At 52.7% G+C, this 11,958-nt stretch overlaps 1 protein-coding gene across 2 annotated transcripts in view; it reads left to right on the top strand.

The window, feature by feature from the left end:
• Positions 1 to 11,958, top strand: part of CDK12 (cyclin dependent kinase 12) — a 32,848-nt gene that overhangs the window by 18,501 nt on the left and 2,389 nt on the right. Inside the window, exons 7-14 of one of the 2 annotated variants that reach the window (XM_021532926.3) lie at positions 188 to 244; positions 731 to 832; positions 2,040 to 2,117; positions 3,780 to 3,896; positions 5,206 to 5,337; positions 6,783 to 6,997; positions 10,161 to 10,601; positions 11,326 to 11,857. In XM_021532926.3, coding sequence (XP_021388601.1) covers positions 188 to 244; positions 731 to 832; positions 2,040 to 2,117; positions 3,780 to 3,896; positions 5,206 to 5,337; positions 6,783 to 6,997; positions 10,161 to 10,601; positions 11,326 to 11,357 — 1,174 coding nt within the window. In that variant the 3' untranslated portion in view covers positions 11,358 to 11,857. Of the gene's footprint in view, positions 1 to 187; positions 245 to 730; positions 833 to 2,039; positions 2,118 to 3,779; positions 3,897 to 5,205; positions 5,338 to 6,782; positions 6,998 to 10,160; positions 10,602 to 11,325; positions 11,858 to 11,958 lie in introns of those variants that run through there. The other variant, XM_021532925.4, reaches the window with a different exon arrangement.

The raw sequence follows: 11,958 nt of genomic DNA on the forward strand, positions 1-11,958 counted from the left end.
ATCCAGCAGTAATTCCTGCACACGTGGCTTTGTGAGGCTTTTCTGCTGCACTGGGGTTGGTTTCCTCACCCTTTAACTGAGGTTTAAGTAGGAGCTGGGTTCTGATGGGTCCCTGACAGCTCAATACAGCCCACAATTCTGTGATTTAAGTGTGATTTAAACCAGGGGCTGGTTTTTTGTCTTTCAGTGGGCAGATCAAACTTGCGGATTTTGGGCTCGCCCGACTCTACAGCTCGGAGGAGAGGTGAGGAAGGGAAAAGGGTTTACCTGGGTGGGATGAGCTTCTTTCTTCTCAGTATCCACATAATCCTTCACTTGGAAGTCCTGACATTATTTTCAGTGAGATCATCCAGCTCCAGCTGTTGGACAAATACACTCCTGGCTGATGTTAATAACTTTTCACTAGCAGAGCAGCTCAGAAGGGTCAGAACTTCTCTGCTTGCCTTTGACCTGCCCTGGAGCAGGTTTTGCTGCAAGATCAGTCACCATTCAGTGGTGGCAGCTTGCTGAGGGTCAGGAATTTTCAGTCTGAGGTACTTACAACAAGTCCTGATTCCTGTAAAATCCATGGTACCTCCTCAGCTGTTTTTAACTCAGAAATGCAGACACTTTAAACCCCCCTTGCTGCCACCAACAGGTGTTACTGCAACTGGGAAGTAAAAAAGAGAAGTTTTCAGGGTTTTGTGGCTCTTGGGATGAGTTTTTATGTTTTTTTTTTTCTACTTTGCAGCCGTCCCTACACCAACAAAGTCATCACGTTGTGGTACCGACCCCCAGAACTGCTGCTCGGGGAGGAGCGTTACACCCCTGCCATCGACGTGTGGAGCTGTGGGTGAGTCCTGCTGCCCTTCCCTGCCTCTGCAAGCAGCTCCTGAGCACTCCCATGGCAGCTGCTCCTTGGTTTGTGCCAATGCCCACAGCTGGAATTCCCACAGCTGGAATTCCCACAGCTGTGTTAGGATAAGACAGGAATACCTCACAGTGCTGTGCTCTGAGGGACAGGGGTGTGTCCCCACTTAGTAAAAACTCCTAGAATGAGGTTTTCCTTGGGTTTGAAAATGAGAAAGGGTAAGGAACAGAATTTTCACTATTTAAACTGCAAACCAACCTGATACTGATGTACCCTTGAGATCAAGAGGGGTGACAGAGCTGTGGAGGGGTGACACATTTGCCCTGTGCTGCTCCCTCCTTCAGTGTGTTCTTTAGAGAATTTTTTTCTAAACTCTTTAAGTTGCTGTTTGCCACTAGTTTTTTTTTTTTTCCAGCTAAAACATTTTAAAGTAGATATTTCAGGTTTCAGGAAGTTTCAGTAGTACAGGAAGCCTGGGGAACAGGAGGCTGGGCAGTTCAGCCACAAAGGTGGAACATTTTTCCGAGTGATTCAGAAGCAGAGACTGGAGGATCCAGCAGTAGAACTGAGGCTGGATTCCCCACAGTGTGCACTTCCCACTGGGGTGTCCCCAGCTAAACTTCTGCAGGGTTTATGACACAAAGAGAGGTTGGGAAAACCAGTAATTAATCATAATTATGGGGTTATTCCCATTCCAACCAGGTGCCTGCATCCTCCCAGCTACTCCTGGCATTGATTCCTGGTGGCTGAAGGAGAGATGTTGAGGGCTGCAGGAGTCAGAGGTGCCCCTTCCCACCTCTTTTTTCCCTCCAAACTGTACAAAAGTGCACAAACCCAGCTCCTCTGCCTGCCCTGACAGCCACAGGGCAGCTGGGGAAGTCGAAAATCCAAACAAAAGCTGATCCTGGAGGAAACGAGAGCTCTGTGCTCTTTTCACACTGACACATCCTCCTTTCCCCGCGAAGAATTAACGTGTCAGGGGCTTCCTGCCCCCAAGCAGCCACTTGCAGGAGGTGATTCCCAGGAGCCCAGGGCTGGGGACTCCTACACACAGGTCACTTTGTCACTACAAGCCCTGATGCAAATCACCCTCCCCAGGCAAAGCCTCTCCCCGGCACAAACGCTGCCGTGTTCAGACGCTCGTCCCCAGGGTTTGGCTGTCGTGACCTCTTGCTTTTCCTCCTTCCAGCTGTATCCTCGGGGAACTGTTTACAAAGAAGCCTATTTTTCAAGCCAATCTGGAGCTGGCTCAGCTTGAATTAATCAGGTAAAGCTTTGCACACGCATGTCTGTGAGGGGAGGTGCTGCAGGAGCTGCTCTTGCACACAAGGCAGCGAGTTAGAAGAGCTCTTGGTCTCTAAGCTGCCTGGAGAACAGAGCCAGGAATGCCTGGGAATGAAAATGGGAATAATCAGGTGTCCCCACACCTACATCAGGTGTGTGGTTGCTGATTTATGTACCCTCAGTAAAGCTTGCTGTTTGCTGAGTCCAAAAATCAACAATCTCAATTAATTCTCACTCTGAGTTTTAATCCTGGAGTGATTTAGGGTGGAAGGGACCTTAAATCCCATCCAGTGCCACCCCTGCCAGGGCAGGGACACCTTCCCCTATCCCAGGGTGCTCCAAAACCCTGTCCAGCCTGGCCTTGGACACCTCCAGGGCTATCAAGTTCACAGCTTCTCTGGGCAACCTCTGCCAGAGCATCACCACCTAATTGTAAAAATACTAAAATTTAGTGAGTTTGGAAAGTTTAAAGTAAGAAACATTAAGATTTTAAACTTCGTAGTAAGAAAAATAAAATGTCATCGTTTTGAATGATTTATAAACTCAAGCTCAACGTTTTCCTTCTCATGATAAAGTTCTGGAATGGTCCAGGGAGGTGGTGGAGTCACCACCCTGGAGGTGTTTAACAAGGCTGAAGGTGCCAGGGTCTGGTTGAGGAGTTGGGGCTGGCTTGGACTTGATGACCTTGAAGGTCTCTTCCAACCTGTGAATTCTGTGAATTTGGGGGAATTTTGGGAATTCCTAAAGACCAGGAGGTGGTGGAGTCACCATCCCTGGAGGTGTTTAACCAAGGCTGGGGGTGGCACTGGGTGCCAGGGCTTGGTTGAGCTGGGTGAGCTTAAATATCTCTTCCAGCCCAGTTATTCTGTAAATTCTGTGAATTTGGGGGAATTTTGGGAATTCCTAAAGACCAGGAGGTGGTGGAGTCACCATCCCTGGAGGTGTTTGACCAAGGCTGGGGGTGGCACTGGGTGCCAAGGCTTGGTTCAGGTGTTGGGGCTGGCTTGGACTCGATGATCCTGAAGGTCTCTTCCCACCCAGTGATTCTGTGAATTTGGGGGAATTTTGGGAATTCACAGGGACCAGGAGGTGGTGGAGTCAGCACCCCTGGAGGTGTTTAACCAAGGCTGGGGGTGGCACTGGGTGCCAGGGCTTGGTTCAGGTGTTGGGGCTAGCTTGGACTCGATGATCCTGAAGGTCTCTTCCAGCCGAGTGATTCTTTGAATTCTGTGAATTTGGGGTATTTTGAGAATTCCCATGGACCAGGAGGTGTTGGAGTCACCATCCCTGGAGGTGTTTAACCAAGGCTGGGGGTGGCACTGGGTGCCAGGGTCTGGTTGAGGAGTTGGGGCTGGCTTGGACTCGATGATTCTGAAGGTCTCTTCCAACCCAGTGGTTGAATTCTGTGAATTTTGTGAACTTGGGGGAATTTTGATAATTCCCAGGGACTGGGGAGGTGGTGGAGTCACCACCCCTGGAGGTGTTTAACCAAGGCTGGAGGTGGCACTGGGTGCCAGGGTTGAGTTGAGGTTTTGGGGCTGGCTTGGACCTGATCACCCTGAAGGTCTGTTCCAAGCTGTGGATTCTGTGAGTGCTGTGACATCCTGTGACTTCCACCTGGCTGACTGTGCCTCCCTGCCCCCAGCCGGCTCTGTGGGAGCCCCTGCCCAGCCGTGTGGCCAGATGTCATCAAGCTGCCCTACTTCAACACCATGAAGCCCAAGAAGCAATACCGGCGGCGTCTGCGCGAGGAGTTCTCCTTGTGAGTCGTGCTGGGCTCCCTGTGCCCTCTCCCAACGCCCCATCCACCTCCAGAGGGGTTCCCTGGGGCTGGGGAGTGCACTGGGAGCTCTCCTGAAGCGTGGCATCTTCAGGGGGATGTTCTCTGCCTCCCTGAGGGATGATCTCGTGGGAGTTGTGGCAGAGGTGCTTCTCATAAATGGCAAAATACAGAGTGGAAATGTCATGGAATGTCCTCAGCTGGGAGGGATCCACAAGGATCATCCAGTGCAGCTCCAGGCCCTGCACAGACACCCCAAAAATCCCACCCTGTCCCTGAGAGAGATATCCAAACCCTCCTGGAGCTCTGGGCCCTACAGGGATCATCCAGTGCAGCTCCTGGTCCTGCACAGACACCCCAAAAATCCCTGAGAGCGATACCCAAACCCTCCTGGAGCTCTTGGGGCTGTGCCCATTCCCTGGGGAGCTGTTCCAGTGCCTGAGCACCCTGTGGGAGGGGATAAAAATTCCCAAAATCCAGGAATCATCAATCCCACTCCAGGTCCTGCACAGGCATCCCAAAAATTCCACCTTGTCCCTGACACCAATGTCCAAACATTCCTGGGGCTCAGGGACCTACAGGAATCATCAATACAACTCCAGGTCCTGCACAGGCACCCCAAATATTCCAACCTGTCCCCCTGAGAGCGATATCCAAACATTCCTGGGGCTCTGGGCTCTAAAGGAATCATCAACCTAACTCCTGCCCCTGCACAGACACCCCAAAAATCCCACCCTGTCCCTGAGAGAGATATCCAGACATTCCTGGGATTCTGGGCTGTACAGGGATCATCAATCCAACTCCTGGCCCTGCACAGACACCCCAAAAATCCCTGAGAGAGATATCCAAACCCTCCTGGAACTCTCGGGGCTGTGCCCATTCCCTGGGGAGCTGTTCCAGTGCCTGAGCACCCTGCGGGAGGGGATAAAAATTCCCAAAATCCAGGAGTCATCAATCCAACTCCTGGCCCTGCACAGGCACCCCAAAAATCCCTGAGAGCATTGCCCAAACCCTCCTGGAGCTCTTGGGGCTTTGCCCATTCCCTGAGGAGCTGTTCCAGTGCCTGAGCACCCTGTGGGAGGGGATAAAAATTCCCAAAATCCAGCCCGAACCTCCCAGGCACAGCTCCAGCCACCCCCAGAGCCGACTCCTGCCCTGCTGGTGCCTTTGAGCATCACCAGCAATGAGCTCTGGCTGTGTGGATTCCCCTTAAGCCCGAGGTGTCCTCCTCCCCCTGAGCTTTCCCACACATTTTCCATGAACTTATCCACGTTTCCCACTCTCCCCACAGCATTCCCTCCTCTGCCCTGGACCTGCTGGACCACATGCTGACGCTGGACCCTGGCAAGCGCTGCACAGCAGAGCAGGCCCTGCACAGTGACTTCCTGAAGGACGTTGACCTCAGCAAAATGGCACCTCCAGAGTAAGTCCCAGCTGCCACCCCACCTCCGTGAGCTTTGGGAAGGAGATGTGGTGATCTTTTCAGTCAAAATTATGATTTCTGGGTACTTCTGTCCACTCTGCCCTCGTGGTCGAGCAAATGGCTTTTCCTGTGCTGTTGGTTTTCTGCCTGATGACAGGCTGGGTTTATCAAGCCCAGTTTAATGTTTGTAAGATGCTCTAAAGCTCTGCTGGAAGATGTGCAGGAGTAGATGTAGCACAGCCCTGTCCCTGCCATGGAGAGCTGCTCAGGCCTAATTAAGGCTGTGTGTTAATTGACTGCCAGAGCTGAGCAGCGTCACTCAATTTTTTTCCCACTCCAATCAAACAGATGATAAAACTATGTCTGGTTTGTGTGAAAATGCAGCCACAGCTCTGGAAATCCCTGTTTCCTTCAGTGTTTCTCAAGGAAGGGCCTTTCCTGACACTCCCAGAGCTTTGTGTGCCCTGTGAGATCCCAGCACGTTCAGGGACCAGATCCCAGGGCAAAGTAAATGATTTTTACACTGCTTTTGCTGGCTTTGGACCTGCCCCTTCCTGTGCTGCAGTCAGGGATTGTGGAATCCCAGGATGGTTTGGTTGGAAGGGACCTTAAAACTCATCCAGTACCACCCCTGCCATGGGCAGGGACATCTTTCACTACCCCAGGCTGGTCCAACCTGGCTTGGCCACTTCTCAGCTTCTCTGAGAAATCCATTCGAGTTTTTTAGGGAGGAATTTCTTCCCAATATCCCTTCCTGAGTCCATTTCTCCACCTGTAAAAGTGGATTAACATTACAGAATTGCATCCTACAGTGGTTTGGGTGGGAAGGGACCTAAATTCCATCCAGTGCCATGGGCAGGAGCATCTCCCACCATCCCAGAGTGGCTCCAAACCCCATCCAAGCTGGCTTGGACACTTCCCAGCTTCTCTGGGAAATCCATTCCAGCCTTTTAGGGAGGTATTTCTTCCCAATATCCCTTCCTGAGTCCATTTCTCCACCTTTACAAGATTACAGAGTTGCATCCTACAGTGGTTTGGGTGGGAAGGGACCTAAATCCCATCCAGTGCCATGGGCAGGAGCATCTCCCACCATCCCAGAGTGGCTCCAGACTGGCTTTGGACACTTCCCAGCTTCTCTGGGAAATCCATTCCAGCCTTTTAGGGAGGAATTTCTTCCCAATATCCCTTCCTGAGTCCATTTCTCCACCTGTAAAAGTGGATTAACATTACAAAGTTGCATCTACAGTGGTTTGGGTGGGAAGGGACCTTAAATCCCATCCAGTGCCATGGGCAGGAGCATCTCCCACCATCCACGAGTGGCTCCAAACCCCATCCAAACTGGCTTTGGCCACTTCCAGGGATTCAGGGGCAGCCACAGCTTCTCTGGGCAACACCCGTGGGTTTTGGTGATTGCCATGGTTTCCAAGTTTCTCACTCTCTTGCAGCCTCCCCCACTGGCAGGATTGCCACGAGCTGTGGAGCAAGAAGCGCCGGCGGCAGCGGCAGAGCGGGGTGGCCGTGGAGGAACCTCCGCTATCAAAAGTTTCTCGGAAAGAAACTACCTCTGTTACAAGCACAGACACTGTGAAAAACAACAGCAGTCCTGTGCCCCCCCAGCCTGCCCAGCTCAAAGCAGAGCCTGGTGCTGCAGATGCAGTAGGTCAGTGCCCACCTGGGTCTGGAAAAAGCTCTCGGTGTGTTCCCTCTGTGGGTGTGGGAGGTTTGGGTCTGTTTTTAAACCAGTTTGGTTTTTTTCACCTCTAATTCTGCAGAAAGGGCATTCCAGGCTCTTCCTGTCCTCGTTTCTTTTATTTTTTTTTTTTTTTTTTTCCCCTCCTCTCTCTGCTGTGAAAACGCAGAAGGTTCTGTCTGGTCTTCAGAAGTCACTGATGAGCTGACTGTGAATTTGTTCTGAGCTGTGTTATTAGTTCTGAAAGAGGCTGAATGATGAAAGGAGTCCTTGAGTCACTTCAGCCAGTGGAGAAACAAATCATAGGGATCATAGGCTGGAAGGTGGAGCCGCATCCGGGGTGTGCAAATGAGCTGAAGTTTGATCTTGTTGATAAATCGTATGAAGATTAGGTGTGGGAAGTGTCAGGCTGGTGGACAAAAATGAACATTATTGCACTTTGCTGCAGAGGAGGTCATCCAGAGTGGCAGGACCTGCACTGGGTGCAGTGACCAACCCCCAGAAAATGTGCCTAGAAAATAGTTGGAGGGGAGGAATGTGAATTGACACAGAGCTGCCCTGATTGTTCTGTAGAAGCCTTACAAAAACCCAGATATGGGCTAAGGCTTCCTTTGTGTCCAATGCTGTGCTGACAAGTAACGAGGAAGACAGTTCTTGCTCCAGGGAATGCACAATCCATGTGTTCAGTGAAACATGGCAGATGGACAAAAGGTGGTGCTTGGATTAACAAACAGCTGGGAAAAGAATGTCCCATTCTCCATTGCGTTACCAGCAAGGGAAGCTCCATTTTAAGCTGCTGAAACCAAACCCTTGCCACCCTTATTCCCAAAAAGTTCCAGCGTCACTGTCACCGGGAAGGGCCGCCCTTGTCACTTGTCGTCGGGCTGTGAAGGGAGGGGATGCCACTCCCAGGATGTATTTTAGGATAACCTGGATCCTTGCAGGTCAGGACAGAGTCCTGTGATCCCAGGGCAGCTCCCAGGAAGGAATTGCCTTCTGCCTGACCTAATTCCTCGTGCTGTGTCAGGGAACACGCCCTTCCTCCATCCCAAAGAGCAGCTCAGCTCCATCCTGGGAAACCTTCCCGCTGCAGGAGGGAGGATTTGGATCTGTGGGGTCCTCAGGAGAGCCAAGCTGTGATTTCCCTGCTGGGGGCTCAGAGCTCCCATTGCCATCCTCATCCATTGCCCCCTCACCCATAGCCTGGTATCCTTGGGATGCCCCCACTTCCCAAACCCGGGAATGTGCACTTTGTCTTGGCTGAGCTGAGTGTGAGCCGTGGTTCTGGGGAGGTGTGGGGGCAGTGCAGCAGCAGCAGCTCTGTGGGTGCAGTGTGTGTGCAGTGCCACGGGGTGCTGCTGCCGTGCCGCATCCCGAAATCCTCCTCACGGAGCATCCCTGCCTTCCCCCAGCCCGGGGACACGGACACAGGGGTGGCCAAGGGCTGTGGCGTGTGGGGAAGGGGTGTTCAGTGCTGTGGGATGTGGGAAAAGGGGTGTTCAGTGCTGTGAGATGTGGATTTTGGCTGTGGGATGTGGAGAAGGAGAGTTCCTGGCTATGGGATGTAGAAAAGGGACATTGAGTGCTGCAGGATGTGAAGACAGTGCTGTGGGATATGGAAAAGGGGTGCTGAGTGCAGTGGGACATGGAAAAGGGGTGCTCAGTGCTGTGGGACGTGGAGAAAAGGTGTTCCTTGCTGTGGGACATGGAAAAGGGGTGCTCAGTGCTGTGGGACATGCAGAAAGGGTGTTGAGTGCTGTGGGATGTGGAAAAGGGGTGCTCAGTGCAGTGGGATGTGGATTTTGGCTGTGGGATGTGGATCAGGACTCTGGGATGTGGGGAAGGTCTGTTCCTGGAGCTGTGGGATATGGATCAGAACTCCGGGATATGGGGATGTGGGGAAGGTCTGCTCCTGGCTGTGGGATGTGGAGGACAGCTCTGGGATGTTGGGAAGGGCTGTTCCTGGAGCTCTGGGATGCAGGGATGTGGATCAGGGCTGTTCCTGGCTGTGGGATATGGATCAGAACTCTGGGATGTGGGGAAGGGCTGTTCCTGGAGCTCTGGGATGTGGAGGACAGCTCTGGGATGTGGGGAAGGGCTGTTCCTGGAGCTCTGGGATGCGGGGATATGGGGAAGATCTGTTCCTGGCTGTGGGATATGGATCAGGACTCTGGGATATGGGGATGTAGGGAAGGACTCTTCCTGGAGCTCTGGGATGTTGGGAAGGGCTGTTCCTGGAGCTCTGGGATGTAGGGAAGGACTCTTCCTGGAGCTCTGGGATGTGGAGGACAGCTCTGGGATGTTGGGAAGGGCTGTTCCTGGAGCTCTGGGATGTGGAGGACAGCTCTGGGATGTGGGGAAGGGCTGTTCCTGGAGCTCTGGGATGTGGGGAAGGGCTGTTCCTGGAGCTCTGGGATGTGGGGAAGGGCTGTTCCTGGAGCTCTGGGATGTGGAGAACAGCTCTGGGATGTGGGGAAGGGCTGTTCCTGGAGCTCTGGGATGTGGGGAAGGGCTGTTCCTGGAGCTCTGGGATGTGGGGAAGGGCTGTTCCTGGAGCTCTGGGATGTGGAGAACAGCTCTGGGATGTGGGGAAGGGCTGTTCCTGGAGCTCTGGGATGTGGGGAAGGGCTGTTCCTGGAGCTCTGGGATGTGGAGAACAGCTCTGGGATGTGGGGAAGGGCTGTTCCTGGAGCTCTGGGATGTGGGGAAGGGCTGTTCCTGGAGCTCTGGGATGTGGGGAAAGGCTGTTCCTGGAGCTCTGGGATGTGGGGAAGGGCTGTTCCTGGAGCTCTGGGATGTGGAGGACAGCTCTGGGATGTGGGGAAGGGCTGTTCCTGGAGCTCTGGGATGTGGAGGACAGCTCTGGGATGTGGGGAAGGGCTGTTCCTGGAGCTCTGGGATGTGGAGGACAGCTCTGGGATGTGGGGAAGGGCTGTTCCTGGAGCTCTGGGATGTGGAGGACAGCTCTAGGATGTGGGGAAGGGCTGTTCCTGGAGCTCTGGGATGTGGGGAAGGGCTGTTCCTGGAGCTCTGGGATGCAGGGATATGGAGAAGTTCTCTCCATTACCCCGTGCAACGCCACGATCCCAGCCCACCCTGACCTCCCCGCCGGCGCTGCCGCCGTGTCCCGCAGGCCTGGGCGACATCACGCAGCAGCTGAACCAGAGCGAGCTGGCCGTGCTGCTGAACCTGCTGCAGAGCCAGACCGACCTGAGCGTGCCGCAGATGGCCCAGCTGCTCAACGTGCACTCCAACCCCGAGATGCAGCAGCAGCTGGAGGCTCTCAACCAGTCCATCACGGCCCTGACCGAGGCCACGGCGCAGCACCACGAGCCCGCGGCGGAGGAAGCCGTAGAGGAGCCGCCTGCGGAGGTGCCCGAGGAGCAGCAGACTCCAGAGGCAGCCAGCGCTCAGGGAGACATGCAGAACGTGCTGGCCGTTCTGCTGAGCCAGCTGATGAAGAGCCAGGAGCCTGGGATAACCCTGGAGGAGAGCAACGGGGAGAAGAGCAGCGAGCAGAGGGGCCCCAGGAAAAGCCCGGCGACGACGACGAGGCAGCCCGAGGAGAGCACAGGTAAAGGAAATAAAAACCGTTTTTGTGTGTGAGCAGGGAGCCAGGAGTGATTCCTTGGAGGGATGGGAGGAGGGAAGGGGGTAGGATGTGGTTGGACATCAGGAGGAAACACCCTGATCATCCCCTCCCTGCGGTAAGTGCTGACTGCTCAGGAGGTTGAACAGCTGCAAACAGCCCAAAACGGGCAAATACCACCCTAAAAATCCATGAGGGCTCCACTGCAAAGATGAATTGGGTTTGCCCAAAAATGCAAGGGAAATTTAGAGGGTCAGTTCTTCCACAAACCGCCCCCCCCAGCAATCAGTTTGCACATCCAGGGAGTTTTTTTGCACAGGATGCTGCTGCACCTCTGCATTTTTCCCCCAGCTTTTTTTCACCATCCCCTCCCCGCCCTCTTAAATAAGTAAATAAACCTGCAGAGATTATTTGAAAGAGCTGAAACAGTGGTGAGCGCTGAAGGGAGGGATAGTGGCAGCTGTGTAGGTAAAACCTGAGCATCCACAAGTGCCTGGTCCTACCTGGAGCTGATTTTTGAGCCTTGAAACTCATCAGCTCCTAAAGCTGAACCAAACCGCTGCTTCTTATAGTTTAAAACACCCTGCTTGTGTCACTGAGCTCTCGGATTTCCTTTCCAAAGGTGAGTGTAAATGTCTCCATGTCTTTTTTTTTTTGTTTTGTTTTGTTTTGTTTTGTTTGTTTCTTTTGATTTTTTCGAATTTATTAGCAACAGCCTGTGACGACCTCACCAAATTGTAGAAGCGCCTCCTGAGTTTGTCTCAGACTCTCCGGGGAGCCTGTTTTGGCCCGATCCCACCTCCTGCAATGTAGCTGAACGTGCTGTGTTCTCGTGCCTTCAACACCCGCCCACCACGAGCCAGTTGTGATCGTGCTTTTTATTTTTTTTGTTTCTTTTTTTTTTTTTTTCTCCTCCTTTTTTTTTCTTTTTTCTTTTTTTTTTTTTTTGTTGTTGTTGCCCTAGTCCTGGAAGATAACTAGGTTACTGTAGAGCAGATGGAACTCGATGCCGTTGTTCTCTGTTGATAATTCTTTGGAATGATTTGCTGTCCCCCAAATCAGCTTGGCTTTACAAATTTTACCTGAAGATTGGTTTATTTTATTTTTTTTTTCGTTGTTGTTTTATTTTTCCGGATTTCAATACAATCTAGTTTTCAAAGCGGACTGATGGATAACGGGTGGAGGGGTGGTCCTGGAAGACTACTGGTTTTCACAATAAAGTTTGACCTTTTTAATAACCAGTTTTGCCGGTGATTTGAGGATCTGATTCCAACGAAAGGTGTCCGTGGGCTCTGCCGTCGCCAGAAATCCCTCCCCCCGTGGGCGAGGGAGAGGAGGCAGC

This window comes from Lonchura striata, chromosome 27 (genome assembly GCF_050655825.1).
Source record: "Lonchura striata isolate lonStrDom1 chromosome 27, ASM5065582v1, whole genome shotgun sequence".
Taxonomy (NCBI): domain Eukaryota; kingdom Metazoa; phylum Chordata; class Aves; order Passeriformes; family Estrildidae; genus Lonchura; species Lonchura striata.